This window comes from Chanodichthys erythropterus, chromosome 6 (assembly GCF_024489055.1).
Source record: "Chanodichthys erythropterus isolate Z2021 chromosome 6, ASM2448905v1, whole genome shotgun sequence".
Lineage (NCBI taxonomy): Eukaryota > Metazoa > Chordata > Actinopteri > Cypriniformes > Xenocyprididae > Chanodichthys > Chanodichthys erythropterus.
Window position 1 is genome coordinate 7,788,338 of NC_090226.1, and position 13,189 is coordinate 7,801,526.

Genomic DNA, 13,189 nt, shown 5'->3' on the forward strand with positions numbered 1-13,189 from the left:
TTATCATTATCATTATTATTATATTAAAACAATCTTACTTAATTAAAATGCTAAAAAACAATCAAGATGTAAACTGAAACTATATTTCCTTTTTCCCCCTCAGTACATGTTTTTATTGAAGAACATACAGTTTTTCAAACATCATATATATATATATGGCTACTAATGCTTAAAACTCAGATGCTGTCTTGTGATGTCCTTGATACTGTATTGTATGCTTATAGAGCTTTATATCAGCATACACGAACCAAAAACCTCAAATAATTGTGATTTCTATCACAGTATCATACTGCCACCTACAGGCCTTTGCAAATACATGCAGCTGTGCAGCACCTGCGTTTTCCTCATTTGATCTCATCTGTTGTAACTAATTCACATTCTAATTATAATTCATGAGAGGAATATGACAATCTGGGCTTGACCCATAGAAGTTGGCTCAGTGTATTGATACTGATCAGAAATGACAGCAGCACTGTTCCAGAACCGTAAAGACTGAGAGGAATCTAAAAGAGCGCAACCAGATAGTGAAACACAGCAGAAATATGGAAGTCCTAAAGCATGAAACCGTGCTTATTTAAATATAAGACTCCGCTCTGAGATTCAGATTTATTTATAAACCACTAGAAGACACAGATAGAAAATATTCACAGTAAACACATTACAAAAGACCATGTCACAACCTTTTCAGGGGTAACAAAGCATTTTAAATGTTTCAAAGCTGATCAGGGTGAAATCAAAAGACTGTTGTTTAACACCTAAAGGATTCAAATAGGGAGGCAATATTTAAAAGCTATATAGGTTTTAAAACATAAATAAATTAATAAATATGGCACTTAAGATGGCACTAATGTAGTGCATCAGCAAACATCCCTCTTTAGGGATCATTAATGGGATAGTTCACCCAAAAATGAAACTTCTGTCATCATTTTCCCAGTCTCATGTAGTTTCAAACTCATATGACTGACTTTGTTCTGCGGAACATAAAGGAATTTTAATTAAATGTTTTTAAGAATGTTCTGGTAGCTCTTTTTCATGCACTGAATGGGAACAAAGCTTTCAAGCATGGAAAAAGTACACGCAAAAGAAGTTCATACGACTGATGATATTAAAAAGAGTGGCCTAGATATTCTTTAGAAATTCTCTTTTTGTGTTTCACAGTAGATAGACATTAATACGGGTTTGGGACTACATGAGAAGTGAGTGAAAAATAATCCTTTATGAGTGAACGATTCCTTTAACATGTACAGAACAATTTCCTCATAATGGGCATTAAACAAACTCTATGATTAACAACACCTACGCACCTGCACGCACAGATCCCCGCACACTCATGAAATAACAGACAAACAACACACACTCACGCTATGGTACTGTAGACATGATGTCACATCCTGTATGACATTTTCCTCAGTGCAGTTCCATGTTCTCCCAACAGCCTCCCTTTTAGTTTTTGTGCTGTTTAAACATCGGTTCTCCAGTCAACACCATCTCTGGTCTGGCTCTTTGTCATACTCAGCTTGTGCGCTGCTGTAAATGTTCATGATGTGGCCTGAAGGATGCCAGACGTTTGTTTTGAGCATGTTTTAGCATTGCATACACATGGTGGACTCACATATCCATGTCCCCATCATATGCTAGAGCCAGTGCTTTCTGCGGACTGCTGCCGGGACTGTCCTCTGGGTTCTTACTGAAATGCAAAACATGTTTACATTTGTATAAACTCAGAACAACCACCTAAGAAACAATTTGTGTCATGATTTCTTGTAGTTTAAACTATCACCACTAGAGTGCAGAATATACATGTTTCATCTATGATATTTACCAATGAGGGAGACATAAATGATTTGTGTTAAAAACATATACCAGTGGTTTATTTATGGGCTAATGTTCATTCAGGCAGTCATTATCGCAAACTTAACTGACGGGAGGGTGATTAGGAGCCCAGCTGTTTTATTATGTGAGAAGAAAGAGTGATATGAAGCACATTAAACTAGCACAGCCATGTAAAAATCAGCCTCACCACAGTAGGAAGGACATCATGATGAGGAGGAGGATCACAACAAACCCAGCTGCCATCAGCCCATATACCCACAATTTGACACGGCCATCTGTCAGTCAAAATAAACATTAACATTTACAAAGCATGGTGCATGGTTGAGAAAACTGGCTCATGACCACCAGCTGTCAATAGGGCTGGGACAATAAATCGATTCATCTCGAATTGTAAATCGATTCTGCATTGCAATTTTCTCTCGAATCGATTCTGAGCTTAGTTTTAACAGCAGATGGCGCTCTAGGCTAGTTTTTAGGCTAGTTTTTTGCGTTCGGCTAAGTCCGAGAATGTATTTGCGCCTCAGAATGCTTTTATGACATAAGATTAATGTAAACAGCTCACTGCAAACCCTTGTAATTTGCTTCAACCTTTTCAAACTTTATGAATGATTATTTTATAGAAGGTTAAAGTTGTGTGGGTAAGGAATTGGAGCAATTTCTCGATTTGCGATGCATCGATTTATTTGTCCTAGCCTTAGCTGTCAATCAAACAATCCATCCAATAGAGTGCTGCAGGGATGGCATTCATTTGTAGGCTAAAACCTGGAAAACAGTTAGCATTTTATCACTTCCGGTTCAATTGTTTTTTTTGAATGAGTTATTGGTTAAATGCCTGAAATAAGGTCTGTTGTTAACACAAGTTTAAGATATTTTTATGTTTTATCATATAAGATAAAATACACAAGTCATTTGTTTTTTTAAAGGTTTTACTTGTCTTAAAAAAGGGGGTTGCTAACAAGCATCTACTGAGGATGTTGAGACATTAAACGGCATCACACCGAACACATCTACTCGCTAGTCTACTTCAAACTTTCAGGGAAAATGTTTCTTAAAGAGTTGAAGTCATGCGACCGTGCCGTGGTGCAGTTTGTTTATGGACTATGTTACTTCTGGCAATTGTATTTAAGCATCAAAATTCATAAAGGTGTGTTCAATTATAAAGAGATGATCATTAAAAAAAAAAAATGTGTTGGTCACAGAGCTTATTTTATGCAGCAATTCAAAAGCCAATGGAAAAATCCTATTGGGTTTTTGTCAAGGGAACCGATGCTAACTTCTGGGCTGGCTTACAAAAATCATCACTGCAGTACCCTGTAGGAAAGCAAATGGTTGTTGTTAGTACCTGGTCCAAGAGGCTGCAGCGCCCAGTCCTTGACGTTGCTCTTGTTCCGAGCGTGCTCTGGTCTAAGACGGCCTGCGGTGGTTTTCACATCTGCCTTCTTATGGTCCAACCCTGGGGTTCTAGTACAGTAGTCAAGGAACCCATGAGAGGTCATGACCTCTGTGAAGCCCTTCTCACAACCGCAGACTCCATTCTGACAGAAAGACGGAGAGATTCTCATAAAACATCAGTGATGGGGGAGTGTGCTGGATATTGAAATGTGCTACGCTCTACATATGGAGACGTACAGCTGTTAATTGCATGGCATTAGAGGGTGAGATGAAGTTGTGATATGTGATAATGAAGGGTTTCACATCTCATTATAACACAGTGAGACACTGTCGTGAGTCAAATGATATCACATTTAGTAAACTCAGCATCTGTCAAAGATCCTTTCCTTAAAAAAAAAAAAGGGATATCGATCACTGCTAAATTATTGATTATATCGAATATTGATTCATGTTACATTATTGTAATACATGCACTGGAGGCAAACAAAGATCCAGAGCTACTGTGTAACAACAGCTGTATTACCAATAGGGTGAATCTCAATGTCACCATAACATTTTTTCTATTAAATTGTTAACCATATGTTCTTACGGAAGAGGATTAGGGCCAAGCAATAATAAAAAAACAAAACCATCTCGAGATTAAAGTTGTTAAATTTCGAGAAAAAAAGTCAAGATAAAATGTTGAGAATAAAGTCGTTAAATTACGAGAAAAAAGTCGTTAAATTACGAGAAAATCATTAAATTACGGGAAAAAAGTCATTAAATTACAGGAAAAAAGTCATTAAATTACGAGAAAAAAGTCGTTAAATTATGAGAAAAAAGTCGTTAAATTACGAGAAAAAGTCATTAAATTACGTGAAAAAAGTCATTAAATTACGAGAAAAAAGTCGTTAAATTACGAGAAAAAAGTCGTTAAATTACGAGAACAAATTCGTTAAATTATGAGAAAAATGTCGTTAAATTTCTAGAAAAAAGTCGAGATAAAATGTTGAGAATAAAGTCATTAAATTATGAGAATAAAGTCATTAAATTACAAGAAAAAAGTCATTAAATTATGAGAACAAATTTGTAATTTAATGAATTTTTTCTCGCAACAACTTTTTTCTGGTAATTTAATGACTTTATTCTCAACATTTTATCTCGACTTTTTTCTCGAAATTTAACGACATTTTTCTCATAATTTAACGGAATTGTTCTCGTAATTTAACGACTTTTTTTCTCGTAATTTAACAAGTTTTTTCTCGAAATGTAACAACTTTAATCTCGAGATGGTTTTATTTTTTTATTATTGCTTGGCCCTAATCTTCTTCTGTATGTTCTCCACCGATACCTATAGCCAATTATTCAGAGGGATATCTGCTGATACCGATAAAGATACCGATAGTTTGGGGGTTCTGTCTTTTATACCTTCTTTTAAATGAATCATAATTTCATTCTAATTAATAATTATATTTTTAATTACTATATCTTGAAAGAAATGCAAACAAAAACTTTATTCTCTCCATTTCATCAACTTGTTTCAGAGTAACTGGTATCAGTTATAAACAAACATTACTCAAAATAATATTAACACACATGAACTAAATTCTGAAGATTAAATTAATATTTCTTAACTTTCTGAATGTTATTCATATAATTACTGTTAATATTAAACATTAAACTGGTTTCTCAGCATTTTCTTTACACAAAGCCTAAATGCAGAGCAATTTCCTGCCTTCTTTTGATTGACAGGATTTATCGGCCCTGACTATCAGCTGTTTTTAATTTGCTTTCTATCGGCCGATACCATATTATTGGTTGTTATATCTGTGCATCTGTAATAATAATTATTATTATTATTATACATATCGACATTTTCCATTACTGTAATGAAAAAAAATTCAATACTGTAAAAAAATTTTTTTTAAATTGTTAAGGATTACATTTCTGAATTACAGCAATACAAAGCAAATAATTAATTATTTTTATTTTTTTATTATAATTTTAGTTTAAGTTTGAATAATTTTGTTATTCATTTAGCTTTGTGCTTTTGCCATTATTTTTTTATTATATTTTTATATAGCTTTAATTAATTTTGATTTCAGTTTTAGTAATTTTATTATTTCAATTCAAAATTTTACTTCAGTTAGTTGCTAAGACAACGTTTATTTAACAGTTTTAGTTAACAATAACAATGAGGAGGCCGGAGAGGAACATTAGAATTACTGTTGCTATTTTGTTCCTTTTAGATTTAGGATGAAACAGGACCAGGACATGTTCTTTGTGAGATTCAGCGCGTAGTGAATCAGATCATGTGTGTTCTGTGTTACCTGTGTGCAGAAGGAGAAGGGTTTGGTGCAGGGAGGGTGGCACTGTCGTACCGCCGATGGCTGAATCTGAGCGATGCAGCCTCCTAATGTAGAGGAACACTAATTACATTAAGCTCAAATTAAAATTAATGGTTGTGTTTTTTCCACATCATTTCCAATACTAAAAAAGCTATGAAATAAGACATGAATTTGCTCTCTTATAATACTATTTTCAGAAATAATGCTTTTAGACTTAATACAATAATAGCGCGCACCTGTGACGTTGACTCCATCAGAGCGCTGACACCACACCAGCCTACGGTTATGCCTCCACTCACCAGTCATCCATTCATAACTAAGACACGTTCCTCCTGGGAGAACAGATGAAAACACACTGGAGTGCTTTTCTGGTTTAGTTGCTGAACAACACTTCCTGTTTATCACTTCTCAGCCTCTGAGCTGTTTTCTCAAACAGCCAGAGAGGAAATAACAACTCTGAAAAACAACAGCTTGGAACTGTCCAAGCCAAATAAAAGGTAAGGGTTTATTTGTTCAAACCAAGTATTGAGTTCTTTTAAATGTGGCAGACTGCTTCTTTACCAATATCTGTCAATCAAAATGTTGAAAATAAGTAGTGCGAGTTCATGACAAAAAAGCATCAAACTCAACTAAAACCTGTTTTTCTCCACTATGGCTTCCCACAAACCTTGGCATTGCCGTGTCTCATACATCTGGCTGGGACAGGAGTCCTGGTTCTCCGGGACTTGTGTGACTACAGCTCTAGAACGAGCCTGTCGACCCCACGTCTCAAAGCTCCGCCCATCCAAACACAGCAGCTGACATGAACTCCATGGTGACCATTTGGTTAGGTGACATTCTCCTGATGAAAAAGAGAGGAATTGCAGCCAATGAGTGGATCTTTCAGAAATCATAATAATATGTTGATTCGGTGCTCAAGAAGCACTTCTCATTATTATCATCAATATTGAAAACAGTTTCTGAAAAAATAAATTAATACTTTTATTTAGCAAGAATGCATTAAACTAATCAAAAGTCACAGTAAAGACATTTATAATGTTACAAAAGAATAAATAAATAAATATAATATAATATATATATATATATATATATATATATATATATATATATATATATATATATATATATATATATATATATATATATAAAATGTTATTTTAAATTGTAATAATATTTCACAATATTACTGTTTTACTGTATTTTTCATCAAATAAATGCAGCCTGGGTGATCATAAGAGTCTTCTTTCAAAAACATAAAAAAAAAAATAAATATTGAGTGTTGTATTAGTGCTAGTATTTTTGTTGGAGATGCAAACCTGGACAAGGGATTGTGCAGGGCTGCAATAACTCAATCTCACTGACTTTGCTCTGTGAATTTCCTACACACATCTTATCATCCACCAGAACAGGCTGTGGAGGACCTGAGAGAGAACCCCAGTGCACCACACAGGATATTTCCCTCCGACTTACTCCCTCGCCACAGTCGGCCCCCTGCAAAGAGAGAGAGAGAGAAGGATTAGGATCTGACTGCATCTGTCATGTTCATGATGTTATATTGGGCTGTTTAGAAATATGTGCTGCTGAAATAGATCAGGCCATTTTTTCCAGAGTTCTGTTATTTAGAAAGTGTGGGTAGAAAGAAACCACTCTAGATTTAGCCATAATATAATTGGCTCATTATAACACCATGATGGGGCCTCCGCATGGGCTCGTGTCCAACACTCAAAATGATTCACAGCCAGAGAGTGTTTCTGATCAGTAAGTGTTCGGATTAAAAAAAAAAGCATGTCGACTCTTTTTTTGCTGCTTACAGAATCTATGTCTGTCATAGAAACACTTGATTGATTGCTCAGGACACCTATTTCAGTGACTTTTTAGAAACATGGTATAATATTGTTCTACTAGAGAGAAACTTGGGATTTACTTTTTTTTGTATTTATTTACACCTAAAATGAATTTGATATTTTTTATTTGTAATTATATATTTCAGAGTTAAATATTTTACACCCAAATTTATTTAATTATTTTCCCCAATATTTCCCCATATTTCCATTACATAATTTACAGCTAAAAATGCATTTTACCATTTATTTTTACTTATTTTATTTTTTTACACCTAAAATTATATACTTTTTAGAGCTAAAAATTACTTTTACTTTTTATTTATACATATTTACCTTTTTAAACCTAAAAAGATATTTTACTTTTGACATACACTACCATTCAAGAGTTTGGAGTCAGTCTCTTATCTTCACCAAGGCTGCATTTAATTGATCAAAAATACAAGTAAAACTAAAAATACATAGTAAAATCAGTAATATTGTGAAAAAGCTGAATTTTCAACAGCCATTACTCCATGATCCTTTAGAAATCATTCTAATATACTGATTTGGTGCTCATTTCTTATTATTATCAATGTTGAAAAGTATAGCTCAGCTGCCGAATGAATCATTAGGTGACAAATGCATCTGCAAATAGGGATTTTTACAGTGGCATTGTTTACTTTTATGTAATGCCGCACCTATGCCGACCGCTTAACATAAAGATCTAAGAATGAGACAGAACTCTGTCAAAGCTGTTTATCCTTTGCACAGCAAGGGTAACTTTATCTCATATGAGCTCAGGGGAATCCCTGTTATGATGTGCACGCTTTGACAGTTTAATGGAAACTGTAGCCTTTAGCTATGTGAATGTCTTTGGTCTGTTCATTTGTGCTTGCAAAGGACAATGTTTCAGCGGCAGCAGCAGTTGTTTGTTTGAGTTTAACTCAATCAGGTGCACTGCATCAATACTACCTCAACCCTGCATGGTCTCCAGTCCCCCAGTCTCCAGCTGTAGCAAGGTCTAATGGGACAGGGGCGAGTCTGGGAGAGTTGAGACGGACAGGGACGACCTCCCTCATTGGCAGGCTGCAGAACAACCCTGGTCCGCGTCATTTGACCTGGAAAATTCATACACACACACAACAAGTGAGACACAAACACATGGGATCAGGACCTGAAGTTCAGTGTGAGCACAGTTTGCGTGCTGAAATTTAATAAGCGCTCTGGGAAGAGTCTACTCACGGGACTGGCAGAGCCTTGAATGGAGATAAATGAGACTGATAATAGATTTTAATTAAGCCCCTAACAATAGCCGAGTTCAAGGAAGCATGACTAAACTCTCAAGGGTGTAAACATACAGGTGTGTGCTATCTAAGATTCTCGATTCATATTTACTGGCCAAGGCTAAAAATAAAAGCAGAAAAGTACCACTTATGTTTTCACCAAATTTCATCAAATATATATATAAAATATTAAATAGGTAGTTGCTGTCATTTATTCTGATTGGTCAATAGCTGTGTTTTATTCACGATAAAACATGGCTGTGACTGCCTCGCTCAACGGTTCTGTGTATCACTACACAACACCCTTAATAACCACTCTTAGCAACGTAAACTGTTCTCAATTTAAATTGTACATTGAAGCTTACTGTATTATATAGAAGAGTATTATGAGAAAGAGATAGAGTGAGCGAGTTTATTACCTGCATTCAGATTTCCTTCAGGCCAGTCCTATGTTCATAATAAAAAATCTGTTTAAATATCCGCTGCAATATCTTGTCCTTTTAGCAGTTAAGGGGTTTTCCCGTGACTGACAGCGCTAGTCAAAGCATTTGTCAGTGGCATCTTGTTCCGTGTTCACAACAATTCAGTCTTTTCAATATAAAAGTCTTTGCTTCTGAGTGATACTCATACAGACGGTATTTGCCGCCATCTAATGGTGTAATAATGTAACTTGCTGTTGATGTTGCTGTTCACAGTCAGGGACTATTTTTTCCAGCGGAAGGAAGGCTTTTAGTGATTTTACTTAATGAAAATTGCATTGATACATATTTTTCATTGATACATATCTGCCCTTCAGCCGTGGCTAATGCTGCCTTCACGTGCCCTCTGAATTATCGTAAATATGAGTTTCCTAGGTAAAAATTGCACATGAACGCCTTCCCCTTTCGAAACGTAAATGCGATGAGTTTGTAATCACGTTTGTAATTCAGAAGAGTGAATTATCAAATTTCCAATAGCACGCATTATTCCCCTGATAGCAACAGACTCCGGGGCGGATCCGCCTTCAAGTCGCCAGCTCCGCTGTACGCTCAGATTCAATTCGTCAACGCGCACAGAATATGCCCCGCCTCCGCACAGCGCACTGTCAACTCGCGGACTTGTTACAGACGCTGGGCGGATTCACTGATCGGACGCGCCTTTTTTCAACTGACGTCGTCACTGAATCCTTCTCCTCACCGTGGAAAAGCTGGAGCCGGCAGGTCGGTGAACACTAAACACGGTAAGAATAGTTAAAATATGCTTTATTTGTTCAGCTGTATCCAGTAACATTACCGTTCATTGCTTTGTTTGATGTTTTTAAAAATGACTGTGGTCAAGTTAGATCTTTATAGTGTCATTAACGTTAACGTTACTTAGATTTGAGTAAAAAAATAATTTGGCAAATAAAATTGAGTAAAACGCTATTTGGACAGAATTTCTTTATCTTTCTGGGAGGTGGGCTGATTTTAATAAGCTGTTCGGGTTTCGGTCCAATCCTAAACGCAAATTTTCACTCCTTTCCAGTAAAATAACTTAGCAAGCGAGATAAGCTAATGTTAGGCCTAACGTTACCTGTTCTTTTCACTGAACTTCTAGTTGTTTGAGTCTATTTTTTGTTTACATGAGGTAGAGAATATATGTAAAGTTGTTTCAGATCATTATTTCATATCATATTAATTCATGATTAATAAATTACCGTGTGTGTGTGTGTGCGTGTGTGTGTGCGTGTGTGTGTGTGTGTGTGTGTGTGTGTGTTCTGTAGCAGCATCAAGTGCCGCCAGTGTGTTTTTGGAGTATTCTTCTTTCTATTTCATCTTTCATCTGAGGAAAGTAAGATTAAAAACTGTTTTAAACTTGATTTAGCCAGTTCTTTTGTCAGATATTGATAATGGTCCACAACTACAGCTTTTAACATGTAATAAATGTGCCGTTTTAAAAGATTTCTACCTATAGCTAATTGATGGGTTAAAGTTTAAAAACCACTTGTATCAGTAATCTTTAGTTCTAGTATACTAGTTTGAGCCTATTTCTGTTTACATTTAACAGTTCTTCACCTCATTCAATGTTGTTTCAGATCATTTTTTCACACTATATTAATTCATATTAAGATACTGTGTGTGTGTGTGTGTGTGTGTGTGTGTGTGTGTGTGTGTGTGTGTGTTCTGTTGCAGCTTACAGCTCATTCAAGTGCCACCAGTGTGTTTTTTCGAGTAGTATTTCTTCAATTTCTTCTATTTCATCTTTCTTCTGAGGTAAGTAAGATTAAAAACTGTTTTAAACTTGATTTTGCCAGTTATTTTGTCAAATACTGATAATGGTGCACAACTACAGCTTTTAACGTGTAATAAATGTGACATTTCAAAGGATTTAAACATATAATTTATGGGTAAAAGTTTAAAAACCACTTGTATCAGTAATCTTTAGTTCTAGTGTACAAGTTTGAGTCTATTTTTGTTTACATTTGACAATTCTCCACCTCATGTGATGTTGTTACAGATCACTATTTCATATCATAGAGAGGAAGAGTCATTGCTTTGAATGCAGGCCTCACTGAGCCATCAGATTCAATCAAAATATCTTAATTTGTGTTCTGAAGATGAACGAAGGCATTACGGGTGTAGAACGACATGAAGGTGAGTAATAAATGACATTATTTTCATTTTTGGGTGAACTAACCCTTCAACTATAAGAAATTGACAAGATTTTTGTTACATTTTGTATTTTATCCCATGCAACTGTTGGGGGCCATGACACAAAATGTGTCACAAGGAACATCCTTTCCCGCATTCAACCAGATGGAGTCCAAGAAGTTCCTCCTGTGTAAGTAAATGTAATAAGTATTGCCTGGCTAAAAAATTTAAGCACTTTTTTTTTTTTTTTTTTTGCCAACACATAACTTTTTTTGTTGTTGTTCAAAATGTATGTAACAAACAAGTTCATATTGGGACTATTTTAGACTGGTTCTGGTCGGCAGCGCTGTGGAGTAGCACTGTATCTGTGTGACTCGTCATAGACATAGAGAGAAGTATCTCCGGCTATAATGTTCTTCCGCAAGACGCATGCAGTTCTGTTTATTAACCGCTAGAGCACCAAAAGTCACATAGTGTACCTATAAATGTCAGATAGTACACTTTTGTTTTTAAAGCAGTGGTTATGTGGTTATTATCCTTATTAAAAAAAAAAAAAAAACTGGTAGCTTCAAAGTGAATTAATTTTTTAAATGAAAATCTGCTTGTGTATTACAGGTGCTGTGAGAAAGAACCATGTATCACGTACCGCCACTGATGAAGACATTACAAAACACACAATACGATGGTTCAGCCTGGCAGCTGATAGGGGAAGCTCAAGGAACCGTCCCACTGTGAGCACCCAACAGTAGAGTTTCAGAGTTTCATTGGCTACGTTTACATGCACCAATTTTCGTCAATCCGAATGAATTGAATCTGATTGCAGATCTGTTTACATGTCATGTACTATAAACATTGTAATCTGATTCAAATGTCCGTTTATATTTGTTTTATATACATTCTTGGCAATATTAAGAGGATTTGGTATTTCCAATGAATGTAAGCCTGTTACATACTTCTGTTACTATTAGGTTAGGCTTCTTTCATTTATTATTAAATTAATATTATAATAAATTTGCCACAATAATTTCATAGCACATCACTGCATAACTGACGTGCTCTGAGGATAATATAACTTATAAGATTAGGCTATTAGCTATCATTGAAAATGATTTAAACTTTTTTTAGGTCTTATACAATGAATTATAGGCCTATATTTAAAGTTATTAAGAATGTCAATGAAAATTAAGCGCAGCTTTACTTCAAGCACAAACCACCTGTTTAACACAAAATACTATTATTTTCATTTGTTTCACTAGCCTATATGTACGGCCACAAGAGAAATAATGGAATAAATTTAGACAGTTACATAGGCTACCGTTACCAGCATTTTATGTTGAAATTCGTCTCTGAGAATATGCTTTGTTAATGCAGCCTCAGACAGCTCCGTCACTTTATACATTCACTTTTTGTGGAGAATACTGACTGAGTTTGAGACTTTTTCATCAGCATAACTCTTGCGCAAAATTTGGACGTTGCTTCTTGTGTGATATCCACTGGCTCCCCTTCTTGTCTTAAAACAGAGGATTTCCAATATTGTGACGAAGGGATACATACGCCACTGCCTGTTGGCATACATCTTTACAACTAAAGACATGAACGTTAAATTTAATTGTCTGTCAGCATTGCACTGTTGTGCCCCAGAGGCTTCTGAATACGATTGAGAAAGTAGTTGGATTCAAGCGTTTACATGGTTATTTTTTGCTGTTTGATCGGATTAGAAAAGGAATAAACCACCCCTTCCAATCCGATCGAAATTTCATTCAGATCGATTAAGGTGTTTACATGAACGTTTTTCAATCCGATTGAGCAGTCAATCCGATTACAAATGGATTATTTGGGTGCATGTAAACCTAGCCAATGTTAACTTCAGTGTTTTGAAGTGTTCATTTAAAATCGCAACAGTTAAATAAAATAAAGAAGGT

General features: G+C 35.4%; 1 protein-coding gene across 1 annotated transcript in view; it reads right to left on the minus strand.

The window, feature by feature from the left end:
- Positions 1-733: 733 nt before the first annotated feature.
- thsd7bb (thrombospondin, type I, domain containing 7Bb) overlaps positions 734-13,189 on the minus strand; it is a 98,485-nt gene continuing 86,029 nt past the window's right edge. The window contains exons 22-29 of the mRNA XM_067387194.1: positions 8,348-8,493; positions 6,869-7,043; positions 6,220-6,393; positions 5,789-5,884; positions 5,535-5,617; positions 3,176-3,368; positions 2,021-2,108; positions 734-1,687 (exon numbers count right to left, since the gene is read on the minus strand). Of these exons, the coding sequence (XP_067243295.1) occupies positions 1,609-1,687; positions 2,021-2,108; positions 3,176-3,368; positions 5,535-5,617; positions 5,789-5,884; positions 6,220-6,393; positions 6,869-7,043; positions 8,348-8,493 (1,034 nt within the window). The 3' untranslated portion in view covers positions 734-1,608. The remainder of the gene's footprint in view (positions 1,688-2,020; positions 2,109-3,175; positions 3,369-5,534; positions 5,618-5,788; positions 5,885-6,219; positions 6,394-6,868; positions 7,044-8,347; positions 8,494-13,189) is intronic.